Source organism: Podarcis liolepis (assembly GCF_965112155.1).
Source record: "Podarcis liolepis genome assembly, chromosome: 17".
NCBI classification, from domain to species: Eukaryota; Metazoa; Chordata; class Lepidosauria; order Squamata; family Lacertidae; genus Podarcis; species Podarcis liolepis.
This window is the reverse complement of record NC_139571.1, coordinates 12,413,463-12,430,767: the sequence shown is the minus strand read 5'-3', so window position 1 is coordinate 12,430,767 and position 17,305 is coordinate 12,413,463. Positions and strand designations below refer to the sequence as shown.

At 43.2% G+C, this 17,305-nt stretch overlaps 1 protein-coding gene across 31 annotated transcripts in view; it reads right to left on the bottom strand.

Moving 5' to 3' along the window:
• The window catches only part of POSTN (periostin), a 54,323-nt gene that overhangs the window by 27,773 nt on the left and 9,245 nt on the right, over positions 1–17,305 (bottom strand). For all 31 annotated transcript variants that reach the window (XM_083483345.1, XM_083483320.1, XM_083483342.1 and 28 more), the window contains exons 5-11: positions 15,083–15,247; positions 14,243–14,389; positions 12,779–12,920; positions 5,375–5,587; positions 4,684–4,818; positions 3,244–3,392; positions 81–217 (exon numbers count right to left, since the gene is read on the bottom strand). In XM_083483345.1, coding sequence (XP_083339471.1) covers positions 81–217; positions 3,244–3,392; positions 4,684–4,818; positions 5,375–5,587; positions 12,779–12,920; positions 14,243–14,389; positions 15,083–15,247 — 1,088 coding nt within the window. The remainder of the gene's footprint in view (positions 1–80; positions 218–3,243; positions 3,393–4,683; positions 4,819–5,374; positions 5,588–12,778; positions 12,921–14,242; positions 14,390–15,082; positions 15,248–17,305) is intronic.

Sequence of the window (17,305 nt, the reverse complement as noted above, 5' to 3'; positions counted from 1 at the left end):
GTGTATAACTGAGATCTCATCTTTCTGTTTAGTTTGCGGGGGGGGGGGGAGTTTTGATACGGTTAAAAATCAAGGTTTACCTGAATCGTTTATCCGATCTCAATACTTCATGTAGAGTTTTCTCTGCTGGATCAATTAATTCCCTGAAAATGTGGATAAATCCATTTCTTCCCTCTTTGCTTCCTCGAACCATGCATGAATTCTCAACACATACAGCCTAGTAATGAAAAAAATAAACAGAAGTATCACAAAATGCAGCCTTGTGGGGAAACATATTAAACAAGCTCTGGATTATGCAACTTCTCCAAACTTTTGTGCTATATAAAATGTAGTTCACCCAGTTCTCTTGCGGGTGCTTAATTTCTGCTCTTTTCAGGAACCAATGTTCCCTGTTGGCTGTACAAAATGTGCAGTATAGCAACGAATGGGACAGCTGTTTTCTAGATGGATGGAGTGAAGAGAGAATCTCTTACTGATCATGTTTGCATGGCACCAAGAAGTTTGCTTTGGTCCACAAAACTTTGAGCTGTTGTGCGACTTTTCAAGGGAACAAGGGGAGCGAATGTGAAGGAACATTTTCCTACTGTGGCTATGGAGAAACCACAGAAATGTTTTAATTTATTTTTTACTTAAAGCCAGCCATTTGTTTGTATTTGAAATATACCGTTCTCCCCGAATGTGTTTACAAGCTAAGCTGGATGGACATGAAGAAATCCAAGGCAGGAACAGGAAACAGTTTTAAAAGTATCTAAATGGTCTTCAAACATTCCCAGAACCCAAATTTTGTACTCTGGCTCAGATTATTCCCAGGGTTGCAATATTCTGAAAGGTCTCCTTCCCTTTTAAGGCACACGTTCTCCCCAGATAGCCTTTCCCATCAAACACTTGGATCGATGGGAGAAACTGAATCTGGAAAGATTTCTCTTTCAGTACCGTTCTTTAAAGTACAACTAGCAAAGGAACAGCTCTCGTGGTTCAGGCTAGGCCACTAGAGATTGGCAAATTTTGCAAGTTCTCCTTTTCCCAATCTTAAATTCAGTTCTTACTGATTTCCTCATCAGTCTGTGATTATTATTATTATTAATCCACATGAAAATACAGTGGTACCTCTGGTTACGTACTTAATTCGTTCTGGAGGTCCGTTCTTAACCTGAAACGGTTCTTAACCTGAAACACCACTTTAGCTAATGGGGCCTCCCTCTGCCGCCACGCCACCACCGTGCAATTTCTGTTCTCATCCTGAAGCAAAGTTCTTAACCTACTTCCGGATTAGCAGAGTCTGTAACCTGAAGTGTTTGTAACCTGAGGTACCACTGTACACCAGAATTTCAGTGTGAAGAACTCCTAACATACACATTCTTGTATGCAATTTCCCCAAATATACACATTTTTTATGCAAAGCAATTCTCTTAATGCATACTTTTGTATATACAACGTTAGCCTAGCATACGTGTTTTTGACATTACTCAGCTGGAGAACTGTACTGCAAAATTCATAAAAGTGTGAATTTTTAATGATTACTCTACTTTGCCTCATGTATTGTTTGAACAGCTAGTTAGATAGATTTGCCTATAAATGTGAGGTGAATCAAGTTTCTTCCCCATCCCTAATGGCAACCCATTTCCAAGTTTAAAGCCTCAGTTCTCGGATTCTCAGGAGCATCGGGCTCACTAGTCACCTTTCCAACAAGTCAATTTGATTGCTGGCATCAATCCTTGCTCTCTGAAATCAATTTTTTCCCCATTGATGTACTCAACACATGGAACTGCCTTCCAATCTTATTCTTCTAATTTGTTAAATCACTGGTCTTCAACTGGTGGATTGGGACCCACTAGCAGGACACAGCCTGTCCAAGGTGGGTCACAACAGGAGAAGAAGAAGAAGAGTTTGGATTTGATATCCCGCTTTATCACTACCCGAAGGAGTCTCAAAGCGGCTAACATTCTCCTTTCCCTTCCTCCCCCACAACAAACACTCTGTGAGGTGAGTGGGGCTGAGAGACTTCAGAGAAGTGTGACTAGCCCAAGGTCACCCAGCAGCTGCATGTGGAGGAGCGGAGACGCGAACCCGGTTCCCCAGATTACGAGTCTACCGCTCTTAACCACTACACCACACTGGCTCTCACACATAGCACTACCACTATGCAAATATATGGTAAAAAACTAAGAAATGGGTCCCCAAATGCAAATATATGGAAAAAGACTAAGAAATGGGTCCCCAAATGCATTTTGGGGTTAAAAGTGGGTATTGGTTCCCAATATTCTTGCTTTAAATCATGCACTTTCCCAGCTGCTGTCAATCTCGCAGCTAGACATCATTAAAAAGTACAACTGTGAATAATTCACTACACCTCTCTGTAAAACCGTATACAATCCTTCTTTCCCAAAGGCCACACACTGCCAAAAGCTCATGGACAAGATTGCTAACCAGAAACACTGGGGAGATGAAACAATGGACTCATTCCTTATAAGATTTACCTCCAGATACAGAAGAAAAACATTTCGGATCCTGGCTCCTTAGAGCTTGCTCCTGCCCCACTTTAAATCAAAGGAATACTAAGAACACAAGCAGAGCAGGGAAAATCACTGGGCAACTTTGGATACTGGATTTCCATGGTAAAATCCAATTTCTGTTAAAATGGGGCAACATAATTTACTCTTATTCTCAAAGGGCATTGGATCTCTCCAACTGTAAATATTGAAAATGATACAGTCGTATAGATCTTGAATGCCTTGGCTCCTGAACAAATTGGCTCCCCAACGATCGAAACCCGGAAGTGAGTGTTCCGGTTTTCAAACTATTTTTGGAAGCTGAATGTCCAACAGGGCTTCCACGACTGCCAATTGGCTACAGGAGCTTCCTGCAGCATATCAGAAGCCCGACTTTGGTTTTCGAATGTTTTGGAAGTCGAATGGACTTCAAGAACAGATTCCGTTTGGCTTCCAAGGTACGACTGTACTGTGTAAAGAATACCTTTCAAAACCGGTACCTGCCAGGTTCCTAGCACAGTCACATATTTAACTATAGAATTGTTGGAGATGGTTTAGCAAGGATTCCAGATTTAACTTTGGGGTCCAAGAATTACTGAAATTTTAAAAATGTTTTTAATAAGGCACAGTGAAGTAACATAATAGTGTAGATTTTCAAGATTACGTTGGAGAACCCTATCACTTTTACAGCAGTTCCAACACATTGCAATCTTTTGCTGTCATAAATGTTTCCCGAGTTTTAAAATTCACTTACTGTACGATACACAAATACTCTGAGCTTCTTTCCTCCCAGTGTCTCCAAGAACTGTCCATTGTAGAGGTCATTCAGGCCAATTTTCACTTTCAAAATGTGATTCTGCAGAATCAATCTGAGGATCCTCTGGTCCGTAGTTAAGACATCATCTAACAGTTTGGATAGAACATCATGCATAAATTAGGTTTCGTTCATGTAGTTTTACATATAATCTCAGATATAATGGAAAATGATAGTCACCTCCATTCAGCTTTGGCCTCATTCTTTCACATCTGTTATTTACCCAAAAACCAACAATTGCCTCTTTTTAAAGCATGCAGTAGCTTGCATGACGCACTGTCCTCCACTGAATTCAGATGCTTGAAGAACTATTTGAGTGGTCAAATAAATGCATAGGTGTGGAGAAAGACTGTGTGTGGAGGGAGACCCTTTAACTATGTCTCTGGCATAGTGATGGCAGTAGTAGGTTGGGATGCAGTGACAGTCTTTTCTCTTGGTCAAGACGAGCTTGGATGTGGATGTGGTTTAGTCATAGACATAAGTGGGAATTTGGGGGAGGGGAAATTTTCTCTATTGCTCTTACTCTTTTTAAAGGAAGTCCAGACACATCCATACCAGGAATTTGAGTTAACTGTTACTGTCCTCACAGGCTGTAGTAATGATGACTCAGCCAGGCCAGAACAGAGCAACGACTCTCCTCCTCCAGCATTTGTGCTTCCACCAGCAGTTGATAAGACTGGCTCCTCAGGAATGCCTCTCCCTCTGAAGCCATGAAAGGTAAAGGTAAAGGACCCCTGGACGGTTAAGCCCAGTCAAAGGCGACTATGGGGTTGCAGCACTCATCTCGCTTTCAGGCTGAGGGAGCCGGCGTTTGTCCACAGACAGCTTTCCAGGTCATGTAGCCAGCATGAGTAAACCACTTCTGGTGCAACAGAACACAGTGATGGAAACCAGAGCACACAGAGCCGTTTACCTTCCTGCCACAGCAGTACCTATTTATCTACTTGCACTGGTGTGCTTTCAAACTGCTAAGTTGGCAGGAGCTGGGACAGAGCAACAGGAGCTCACCCTGTCGTGGGGATCTGAACCACCGACCTTCTGATCGGCAAGCCCAAGAGGCTCAGTAGTTTAGACCACAGTGCCACCCACGTCCCATGACAGTGAAGCAACCATAGCATGGAACTACCAGGCACTCACTCCTAGCCATGGAGGTCCCATGGACTTCCAGCAACAGGTCTCACAGAGCTATCTTCTTGTATTGATCAAGACTTATTTGTAGAGTCTGAGCATCCTAAATCTATCAAGGGGATTTCAGTTTCAGTGACTGTAAGTAGTTTCAACTCTCTCGTGTTGGACTTCTTCACAAAGTTGTTGAAGAAGATATTTAAGATATCTCTTAAGAGTTATTTTTAGTGCCACCAAGTCTGTCGGTCTACCTACCGGAGAAAGCCCCATTCACTGGAGCTAGCAAGGTATATTCCTCCTCTGGCTTTAAAGCTGCGGCCAAGCCAACCTGAGACACCAGATCTTTGAAGGTGGTTTGTTGAGGACCAGCAAGCTCTATAACTTGCTTAGCTGAAATTGAGGAAGAAATGGGTGGACAAGCATTAGGTTTCGCTCCAAAACTCTTGCCAAACAGACAAATATTTTTAAAAGGATACACAAGGAATATCCATAGAGTTCATAATGGGTTACGTCTTCAAAAGAGACAGTTAGTTGAGACTACCTGCCTATCTACTCCAGGGGTCAATTAGTACTAGAGAAAGTGCATAGGACTGGAAGTCGCCTGTGTGTCGCTCTCAAGTCAAATCTTAAAAAATGTAGCATAAACACAGACAACTGGGAAACACTGGCCTGTGAGCGCTCCAATTGGAGAGCAGCCTCTACCAAAGGTGTCATGGGCTTTGAAGACACTTGAACTCAGGACGAAAGGGAGAAATGTGCTAAGAGGAAGGGACATTTGGCAAACCCTCACCGTGACCAACTCCCGCTCGGAAACCTATGTCCCCACTGTGGGAGGATCCAGAATTGGCCTCCACAGTCACTTATGGACTCACTGTTAAAACCGTGTTTATGGAAGACAATCTTACTCGGCTGTGAGTGATCGCCAAAGAAAAAGAAGAAGACTCACCGGAATCAGGAATAAGCACTTGGTCTACTAGATGAATGACACCATTGCTTGTCACAATGTCTTTTCGCTTCACCATTTTGACGCCATTGATTGTCAAGCTTTCGCCATCACAGCCAACTTCGACAGTATTGCCTTCCAAGGTCTCGTAGACACCTCCACTCATGATGGCTTCAGAACACTGGAGAGTATTCAGAATGTGGAACTTCATCAGAGCTAAACAGGGGAAAGAACAGAAAGGACTGAAATGAAACCTGAAGCAATGCTGCAGCCATCTAAAACTGGTACGTTTTAGAAAATACAATGCCATTATAAACAGTTAATGTAATGAGTTTTGCTTTCGTTTTGTAAATAATGACATTCATTTCCACTAGAGATTGGAACGTTCTTAACTATTTAGGGGGAAAGAGAGATTCCCACACACCTTTAGTAGTACCCATATTGAAACATTTGCTATGTGCTTCCTCCAGCTGGAAAAGTGAGTGTGGACTGCACTTGAACAAGACCTTTACAAGCATCATATGCCTTTGGACAAGGGCTTAGAAGAAGAAGAAGAGTTTGGATTTGATATCCCGCCTTTCACTCCCTTTAAGGAGTCTCAAAGCGGCTAACATTCTCCTTTCCCTTCCTCCCCCACAACAAACACTCTGTGAGGTGAGTGGGGCTGAGAGACTTCAGAGAAGTGTGACTAGCCCAAGGTCACCCAGCAGCTGCATGTGGAGGAGCGGGGAATCGAACCCAGTTCACCAGATTACGAGACTCCCGCTCTTAACCACTACACCACACTTAGCCCTTCAAATGTACATTTCATTGTGAATTTTATTTTGTACCTTGCAACTTATTACACTTACATTAGAATCAAAATCATGAGCAGAAAAATAGCAAAACCATTAAATAGCACATATAGCTAGGGATATTTAGAACATATATTTAAACTGTTTCATTAAAAAAAAAACCTGTACATTATCTCTCCAGAGGCAATATGTGACATGAATCAGTAACTTGCTGTTTGTGGGAAGGGGGCAGAGGGAGAGGCAAAAGTTGCCAGTGCTGCTTATTTCAGACAATTCATACTGAGCTGCCAGAACGGTGCTGGTTTCACATATCAATCTCTTAGCCATTCCTGCATTGCAGGGGGTTGGACTAGATGACCCTTGGGGTCTCTTCCAGCTCTACAGTTCTATGATTCTGTGATTCTACTATGTTATGCATGAATCTCAAACCCAATCGCATTTGGCCAATAACCCTACACCAGGGGTCAGCAAACTTTTTTCAGCAGGGGGCCGGTCCGCTGTCCCTCAGACCTTGTGGGGGCCGGACTATTTTTTTGGGGGGGAGGGGGAAAATGAACAAATTCCTATGCCCCACAAATAACCCAGAGATGCATTTTAAATAAAAGGACATATTCTATTCATGTAAAAACACGCTGATTCCCAGACCGTCCGCGGGCTGGATTGAGAAGGCAATTGGGTCGGATCCAGCCCCCGGTCCTTAGTTTGCCTACCCATGCCCTACACGTTCACACCACAGGTTTCCCAAGAAGCAATGCAGTTCTCCTAATGAGCTGTCACAACCCAAACATACTATGATGAACTCAGCATCTGAATTCAAAAGCAGAAGCCACAGGAGAAAGCAACATGCAGCAACCCTACTAGCCCCTGTGTGGCATAACAAGTCTTCGTCCAGTTTCTGGAACACTGTGAGGGAGCCAGTCTAATGAGGTTCTTTGGACAGGGAGACCTATAGTAGGGAATTTTAAACTTGGTTGTCTCTCAGCAAGGCTGTTGAAACTCTTCTAACCGTTGCCACTATCATAACATAATAATAGCTCTGGATTATAATAATAGGTTATTACATCTATCATGACTGCAAAACTCATGAGCCCTTAATCAAATAATATGGTCCCTATATTTAAAATGTGAATTGGAGACCAATATTTGACCTGAACCTCTAAAAGACAGCGATGATCTAAGATATTTTGGTACTTGAGGAAGGAAGTTCAAATTCCCCCTGCAATTGTAAAAATGTAATGAGCACACTAATTGACACCTCGCTCTGCCTCACAATAGAGGCAGCCCTAAAAAAACAAACACCCAAAAGTGGTCACATTTCTCTTTTTGCTCCCCAACTTACCGTATTTTTCGCTCTATAAGATGCACTTTTTCCCTCCTAAAAAGTAAGGGGAAATGTGTGTGCGCCTTATGGAGCGAATGCAGGATGCGCGGCTGTCCCAGAAGCCAGAACAGTGAGAGGGATCGCTACCGTGAAGCCTCTTCAGGGCATGGGGATCCTTCATCCTGCTGCTCTGAGAAGGCTTCGCGCAGCTATCCCAGAAGCCAGAACAGCAAGAGGCATCGCTGCGCAGCGCTCCCTCTTGCTGTTCTAGCTTCTGGCTTAGCCCCTCTCTCCCTTCCCCCACTTCCCGGAAAAGCCCCCAAGAGCCGTGTTCCCTCTAAAGAGCCACACGGAGCATGTGTGCGGCTCTTGAGGGCTTTTCCCTGAGGAGGGAGAAGGGCAGCCTGTCAGTGATGGGCTGTCCTTCTCCCTCCTTGGGGAAAAGCCCCCAAGAGCTGCACACATGCTCCATGCGGCTCGTGAAAGGGAGCGCTCAGCAGAGCCTGGGATGCAGACAGGCTCTGCTCAGCACTCCCTTTAAAAAAAATTTTTCCCTTGCATTCCCCCTCTAAAACCTAGGTGCATCTTATGGTCAGATGTGTCTTATGGAGCGAAAAATACGGTATTCCTTTTCGATGGACAAAATAGGCTAGTGGCCAGTCACTCAGTAACCACAGAATCAATTTTGTCGCCCAACCACATCTACCTATTTTAGTGTGAAGCGACTCCCTCTTTTTTCTTTAAAATATCAGTGTGTTTCTGGTGCACGGTGATAACATGGAAAAGAAAGCTTCACTCTTCCCTGCCGTTTATGCAGCATTTTCTGCGGTGCCAAGTGGGGTAATTGATCTAGCAGGCCAGTTGGGAATTCCCTCCCGGTAAGACGGTTCTCAGCTGGCATGCGGCAAAGGTGTTACGAGGGAAGCGGTAAGGCTAAAGGCATTTCCAGCTTTTTCCTGCCAATCTTTAACAGGCGCATGGTTCCACTGAGATAAAAAACCAACTGGAGTGAGTTATAAAATCGACAGCCAGACCAACAACTAGACCTGACACCTAGGTAAACTGCCAAGGCACTTCTCCTACTTAAACATCTGACTTTGTAGTTTCCCTTCCTTACCAGAAATTTCCCTTTTTATCAGGGACAGTGCTTTGGTCATGGTCAAAACCCCCTCAATTTGATTTGGAAACGGCTCTGCTAGAGAATTTTCGTGGAAGAGGTTGCTTTCTCCTCAGAGAGTTCTAAACTGACGTCTTACTTGAAATACCAGGTTTCTTGAAAGACCACTTCCTTCCAAATGTACCTTCTTGAAGCTTAAGAAATCCTGCTCCAGGTGAAGTCAGGAAGGTACCGTATTTTTTGCTCTATAAGACTCACCTTTTCCCTCCTAAAAAGTAAGGGGAAGTGTGTGTGCGTCTTATGAAGCGAATGCAGGCTGCGCAGCTATCCCAGAAGCCAGAACAGTGAGAGGGATTGCTGCTTTCACTGCACAGTGATCCCTCTTGCTGTTCTGGCTTCTGAGATTCAGAATACTTTTTTATTGTTCTCCTCCTCCAAAAACTAAGTGCATCTTGTGGTCTGGTGCGTCTTATAGAGCGAAAAATGCGGTAATTATGAGCGATACAACCTTTCTGGTAGTGGCACCCTGGGTATAGAATCGTCTTCTCAGAAAAGTTTGCCTGCCACCCAATTTTTGGTCAGGCAACTCTTTCTGTTTACTCAGGCCTTCAAAGCAACTTAGGTAACCTGGATCTCTGAGTTTATAATTTTGGGACAATTGTGCTCTTTTTGTTGTTGCATTTATTTGGTTTTGATTTTAATGCTGCTATGCTGTATTATTATTTATGAAATATGAATTAACACCCTTCATCCGCAGATCTCAGGGCGCTTCACAACATAAAATTTGTAGTGAAAATCACAACAACAGCAGCAAACCAATAATTCTCCCTCCCACAACTCATTTAAAAGGGCATCGGATGTCAATCAACCAAAGGCCTGGTTAAAGAGGAACATTTTCACCAGGTGCCTAAAGGAGTATAATGAAGGCACCTGGCGAGCCTCCCTGGAGAGAGCATTCCACAAATGGGGAGCCACCACAGAGAAGGCCCCGTTCTTGTGTTGCCACCTTGGGACCTCTCATGGAGGTATGGATTAGTTCATATGGAGAGAGGCAGTCCTTGAGGTATTGCGGTCCTGAGTTGCTTATTTTTTAGTTTCAAGGTTTTATTATTATTACAGTGGTACCTTGGTTCTCAAACGCCTTGGTTTTCAAATGCTTTGGTTCTCAAACTCCGAAAACCCGGAAGTTCATGTTCCGGTTTTCAAACTTTTTTCGGAAGCCGAACATTCGATGCGGCTGTTGACTGTTGTTTCTGGGGCACCTGCACCAATCAGAAGCTGTGCCCTGGTTTTTGAACATTTTGGAAATCAAATGTACATCTGGAAGTGATTAAGTATGGTGCTTTTTTTGTTTTTGCTATTAATTTTGCATTTTTATTTTTGAGGCTTTTCGAGTAAATTGTTTTTGTGACTGTGTGGAACCCAGTTCAGATTGATTGACTGTGTGACTGTGGAAATGGATAAAAGCCCCCCATCCAAACAAAGACTATCATCAGTGCAGGTAAGAAACAAAAAATAATTTTAATTTTTATCATCTACAATATTGTCTTATTTATTTTATAGTACAGTACATTGATTATTGCTTTCATTTTATGGATCAATGGTCTCGTTAGATAGTAAATTGCTGTTTTAGGGGTTGTTTTTAAAAGTCTGGAACGGATTAATTCAGTTTGCATTACTTTCAATGGGAAAGCGCGCCTTGGTTTTGGAACACTTTGGTTTTGGAACAGACTTCCGGAACGGATTAAGTTTAAGAACCAAGGTACCACTGTATTATTATAAGCTGCTCAGAAAACTTTGTGTTATGGGGCAACATGCAACTGCACCAAATAAACAAAGAAATTACACATACATAGTTAGACACCAGGGGAAGGGGAAGGTTATGACATGATTAAAACAACTGGAGCAGAAATGTTATTTTCAGTCAGATGAGATTGTCGTAAGCTTATAGGAGGAAGATAGCATTTGAGAGATGGTTTCTAGTGAGCACTTCCAGATATCCTGTTGCTAAAGCTGAGCACGACTCCCTCGAGATTCTCCCTTTCTTTTTCCTTTGACATATGAAGCTGGGAAAATTCTTACTCCTACACTGTCTATGTATCAACTGCCCTTTCTTAATGAGAAGAACAGATGCAAGCTGCAACTTGCAGTAACCATTAGCTGTAAAGATTCTAATGGGACTTCCCTTTTCTTTTATAGAATGTTTATGGGATACAAAAGTATACCATTTGAGTAGTTCTGAGCACATTTCAAATGCAGGAAGTTTCATTTACTAGAGCTTAGTTGGTGAGGTTTTGTATCCTCAGCGGTCGCACCAATTACACTGAAAGGTGCTGTTACAGCTTTCTCAGTTTCATCTGCTCAAAGCATAATAGTACATAAGGCATATTCAAGAGCTGAAGCTGTTGTGAACATTAATGTCTCATTGCTGCTATTATTTTCCTAAAAGGGGCATGTATGAAAGGTTGTCTTTCTAAGTAAGTTGAAGCGGATCACATGTGCTCTAGGTACAGTTTTTCAGATACCCATAATGATGGGTAGAAAAGATGTGGGAAGAGAAGGAGAAGCTACCCTTCCAATCATCATTTACCTAATAACTTACTTCAAACTCCTTACAGGCTTACATATTATGCAGCAATGGGCTAATGGAAATACAGTGGTACCTCGGGTTAAGTACTTAATTCGTTCCGGAGGTCCGTTCTTAACTTGAAACTGTTCTTAACCTGAAGCACCACTTTAGCTAATGGGGCCTCCTGTTGCCGCCGGAGCACAATTTCTGTTCTCATCCTAAAGTAAAGTTCTTAACCCAAGGTACTATTTCTGGGTTAGCGGAGTCTGTAACCTGAAGCATATGTAATTGAAGCGTATGTAACCTGAGGTACCGCTGTACATTTATGCGATGAGCTGCAGATGCAAGACACTGATGACACTGATAGTTTGGGAACAACTTACAGAAAGGTAATGAAAGAAGGATGAGTAGCAGAAATTCCCACCTTATAGAGGGGTAATGGGTTCATCCACACTTTCAGTTGACCATTACTTTGATTGTATTGTATACCAACACACACACACACACACACCCCACAGTTCTGAGAGCTTTTCTCATTTTTTTCCTCAGCTGTGCCTTGCGAAAATCCGATCTCACCCGCTGAATTGAAGATTGGCTGAGCCAAATCTCCCTTCGGATTTTTTTGCACATCTGATAAGATTCATTTCAGCAGGTAAAATTGGATTTTCGCAAGGCACAGCTGTGGAACAGCGAGAAAAGCTGGGGAATTCATCGGTACACAATACGACCAAAATACTGGTCAGGGAAAAGTGGGAATGAACCCTGAGTTTTGAAGAGGAACAATCTGAAGAATGTGTTGGGCTGTGCTGCTGCGAATGGGAGGGCAATACTCCAAGCTCACCTACAAACACAGCAGACTCAACAGCTATTTATTACTTCTCTAGGGTTGCCATATTTCAAACAGTGAAAATCCGGACAGAAACGTTGTTGAGCTTTTTGGGCAAAATTGCAACATAGGGCAACCCTAACTTATCTCACTTATTAGAGGCAGTTGTTATGCCTCCTGGAACAGAGCTGGGTTCAAAATAATTGCACATGGACAATTTTGTCATACTTATTTACAGCAAATGGTCTAACATGGTGGGAGACATATCATGTTCTTAACTAATAATAATAATAATAATAATAATAATAATAATAATAATAATTTTTATTTATATCCCACCCTCCCCAGCCGAAGCCGGGCTCAGGGCGGCTAACAACAATAAAATAGTACAACATTCTAAATTCATTTCATTATAAAATTAATTCAAATCAAATTGATGGCAACCATTAGGCTTAAGTTCTGTGAAGATTGCCAAAGGAGGGAGTCAGGCTGTGCCCTGGCCAAAGGCCTGGTGGAACAGCTCTGTCTTCCAGGCCCTGCGGAAAGATGTCAAGTCCCACAGGGCCCTAGTCTCTTGAGACAGAGCGTTCCACCAGATCGGGGCCACGGCCGAAAAAACCCTGGCTCTAGTTGAGGCCAGCCTAACCTCTCTGTGGCCTGGGACCTTCAGGATGTTTTTGTTTGAAGACTGTAAGTTCCTCTGTGGGACATACCAGCTCCAAAGCTGTGAAATGGATTGTCTCTTTTTCTTTTCCCACAATATCAACTTTACAGAAATACCTTTAGCAGCCACCTTGTCGTTCATAATCCTGTTTAAGACTCCACGTGGAAGTTTCTCAAAAGCTTCATTGGTAGGAGCAAAGAGCGTGTATTGCCCAGGCTTCCCAAGAGTTTCCATCACATCTGATGCCATGGCAGCAGTCTTGGAAAGAAAGAGATGCCGTTATTGAGCACCTTGATATTTTAGGAACATAAAAGCAATCTTTTAAATGAGCCGAGTACGGTAATACTCTTCCCATGGTCACTTAAGACCAGTATTTTTTCATCGTCATTGGGCAACTCATAATATAATATGTAAGCATTATAGAGTTGTTTTCCTAGATGTATACTTACAAATGTAGGAACACTTAAATGCCTGCATTTCAAGGAAGCTCCCCCTACCCCATGTGCTCATTTGGCTACTCAACAATTAGCTGGAAAGCCAAATACATATACTATATCTACATGTATTTTTTTGGTGTGTGTATAAAAGGTAAAGGGACCCCTGACCATTAGGTCCAGTCTGGGCTGACTTCGGGGTTGCGGCGCTCATCTCGCTTTATTGGCCGAGGGAGCCGGCGTACAGCTTCCAGGTCATGTGGCCAGCATGACTAAGCCGCTTCTGGCAAACCAGAGCAGGACATGGAAACGCTGTTTACCTTCCTGCCGGAGCAGTACCTATTTATCTACTTGCACTTTGACGTGCTTTTGAACTGCTAGGTTGGCAGGAGCAGGGGCCGAGCAACGGGAGCTCACCCCGTCGCGGGGATTCGAACCGCCGACCTTCTGATTGGCAAGTCCTAGGCTCTGTGGTTTAACCCACAGCGCCACCCCCGTCCTAGTGTGTGTGTATATATAAATAAAATTAAGGCTGTCGTAGCACAGCTGCCATTGGGGTATTTGTAGTGGCTCACGCCAATCCAGGATTTGCACAACAGCAGTGGCCATGGAATGGGAGCTGGGAAGGCAGAACACGGAGAGCAGAAAATAGTGGGAGAATCTGGAAGAGACTGGGGAGGGTTTCTTTATAAAGAAGTTTTTAACATGGAAAAATAGCAGGCAGGTGTCCAACACAAAAGCTAACACCAAAAAGCTAACTGTGTTAGATGTGTGCTTAAATCAGGATGAAGAAGAAGAAGAAGAAGAAGAAGAAGAAGAAGAAGAAGAAGAAGAAGAGGAGGAGGAGGAGTTTGGATTTGATATCCCGCCTTTCACTCCCCTTCAGGAGTCTCAAAGCGGCTAACATTCTCCTTTCCCTTCCTCCCCCACAACAAACACTCTGTGAGGGGAGTGGGGCTGAGAGACTTCAGAGAAGTGTGACTGGCCCAAGGTCACCCAGCAGCTGCATGTGGAGGAGCGGAGCCTCGAACCCGGTTTCCCAGATTACGTGACTACCGCTTCTTAACCACTACACCACACTGGCTGATGCAGCAACTATCAAGGCTAAAGGCTAAAGGACGTTCATAATTACAAAGGAAAGCTTACTCTGAGAGATGAAAGATCATCTTCCACCTCAAGGAAGTCTTGAATGGTATTTCCAACAGGGGTCAGCACACGGTCGATGACATGCACAACACCATTTGTAGCAATTTGGTTACCATGAATGATTCTAGCGCAGTTAACCGTAACAACCTGCATTTGAAGAATGATGCCAGAGAATATTCAGCGCAGAACTCGCTGGCAACCAGAAGATTATCGAGAAAGCGTTACACATTTCTTTAAGCTTCTAGCGCCTTTATGGGATGTGTGATGAGATGTCTCCTATAAAACATTCTGGAAAGAATCTTGCTAGAACACACATTGCAATGAAACATGTACCAGATACCTTTCATGTCCTATATCTGGCAGCAATAATGTTTTTAAATTCTTTAAGGTGAACATTCAGAGCGAAATTTAACACTGTGTTAGTAGCCATTGTTTTTAACCTGCTGATAGTTTGGTACATCTTTGGATTTTGTGCCTTGAAATCATTGATTAAAAAATGACATATAACTAATAAGAATAAATAAATAGCCATGTCTGACTTGATTGCAGCAGGACCTTAGGTCAACTAACTGCAGCTACAATCCTTTACAACTTCCCCGGGAGTATGCCCCACTGGGAATTACTTCTGAGTAAGCATGTATAGAATCATGCTGCATCTTTGGATCCCACCAAACATCTATAAAAATGAAATTCTATCTAGAAAGTTGAAGTTTACAGCTCTTTCCAAGTTTAGAGCCACATTTACAACATAAACATCACATGCAACATTACAATGTCCTCTATTCCAGGGGCTAAAGTTCATGGTGCTTTATAAGAAAAAGAATAATTAAACAGACTTACACCATTGGGATAGTGATTTATATGCAGTTTTTGGTTGTCGTACATAGACACCAGATCCATGCCATTCCTGAGGTCCTTTGTCAACATGCGCTTGTTCACCATGTGGTTATGGAGGGCATTGTACAGTTCAATGTTTACATTTTCAATCAGGCCTTCGTGGATTTCCTAGGGGAAGAGATTCAGTTAGACTTTCCATGGCCATCATCCCAGTCAGCCTGATATACACCAGATTACTCTGCTACAAGTGAAATAATCCATGCTAATGTTTTTTCCATGCTAATATTCCCTTTGGCAAGCTACAGTACTTCATTTAGCATCCAGCTGCTAAGCTTCTAAGTTTCTTTCATTTGAAAGTACCGCGGCTCCATGAATTACAACTTTCATTTATTTGTGTGGTCTTGGACATCTTGTCTTCTTTCACATCCCCCTTTGCTTTTCCTTACATGTTACCCACTATTCCACAAACATTTTTCTACGTTATTTGTGCAGCCAACATATTCTGCGCCTCAAACCCGAATAAATTTGCAGAGCCTTTCTGGAATCAAAAGGCCATTTTCAGCACTGCTTGCCATTTGTCAACCCAGCCAACATTCTTATCAAGCCCTATCCTGGGCCTTCATCTTTGACCTCCTGATCTTAGCCTGTGGTCAGGTTCTTACGTTTGCAGTCATACCTCAGAAGTCAAACACCTTGCGAGTTGAATGTTCTGGTTTGTGAATGTTCTTTGGAACCCGAACGTCAGTCACAGCTTCCACTGCTTCTGATCGGCTGCAGGAGCTTCCTGCATCCAACCGGAAGCCATGGCTTGGTTCTCGAATGTTTTGGAAGCCAAACGGACTTCCGGAATGGATTCCGTTTGACTTCCGATGTACGACTGTATTACTTTGGTGGCCTGGGAGCCAAAGTGGTGTTGTTGCTGCTTCCTCTACCACTGGGCAATGTGAGAGTGTATTAACTTATGGTTTGTGTGTGTAGTTTGGGAGCTGCACGGTCAGGGGAAAAACAATGCTGTCCAGGGCTGTAAAGACTGCGGAGAGAATAATTGGATGCACTCTTCCCACCTTGGATCAAATCTATGCTTCCATGTGTCATAAGAAAGCTGCAGAGATACTATGCACTCCGGAAATGATCTCTTTCAGCTTCTGCCTTCTGGAAGAAGGTACAGCGTTATAAATACTAGGACTAGCCGCCTGAGAAACAGTTTTTATCCAAATGCAATTTTTGTTTTAAACACAATGTAAGGTAGTCTCTGTGGGAGTATATTATATTTAATTATGGGGTATCAGAGTTTTTAGGGGGTTAACCAGGCTGGGATAGCAGGCTTGTTGGTTTTTGAATGTCTGGTGTAGATTTTTTCAATTTCGTTGTTCTGTATGGGACAATGAGAATAAAGATTATCGAGATGCCCATGACCACACGGGAGTTATGCAACTTCGTGCTAAGGCACCTGGTCTATCAGAGCAAGCAGTTTGGCTTCCAGACAGAACAACTCTCCATTTCCTCCATGCACACTCTGTTCCTGACACCTGCCCCCAGTGAGCCAATCTGAGGAGATGGGGGGGGGGAGTGGAAGTCCCTGTTGCATAAGCGGAAGTCCTTGCACAGGACTTAGGTTTAATAATGCCAGTGGCGTAGCGTGGGGGGTGAAGGGGGGGCCGGCCACACCGGGCGCAACATCTGGGACTTAGGGTTAGGGGGCGCAAATCCACGGGTTAGGGGGCGCAAATTACTTGCCTTGCCCCGGGTGCTGACAACCCACACTACGCCACTGAATAATGCCTCCCTTCAGTGTTTCCTTTTCTCATTGCCCAGCAGCACCCAGAGCAGTAGTGGGAGATGACCTAGGGCTTTCTAACACCAATTGTTGTGTGGCCCATATAAAAGGGTTGTTTGTTGAGAAAACGTCTGTACATTTTTAATTACTTTTTTTTTAAAGAAAAACTGCCTCTGAGGATTTGCAGGATTTCCCCCTAGGTTCTCCCTATACATTTGTAAACCTGGCAATATTTTCTACCCTTTAAATCAGGGCTAGAAAACCTGCAGGCTGCAAAATTCCCCAATACGTTTTTAAAGGCCCTCCAACCAAATTTGTCATTTTATAAAAATAGATTTTTTTTTTAAAAAAAGTAAACGTTTTGATTGCTTCTATGGGCAATGCCAAAATGTTTTTTGTGACCCCAAGATTTGTCACACACACACACATAGTAAGAAATGTTTTTTTTT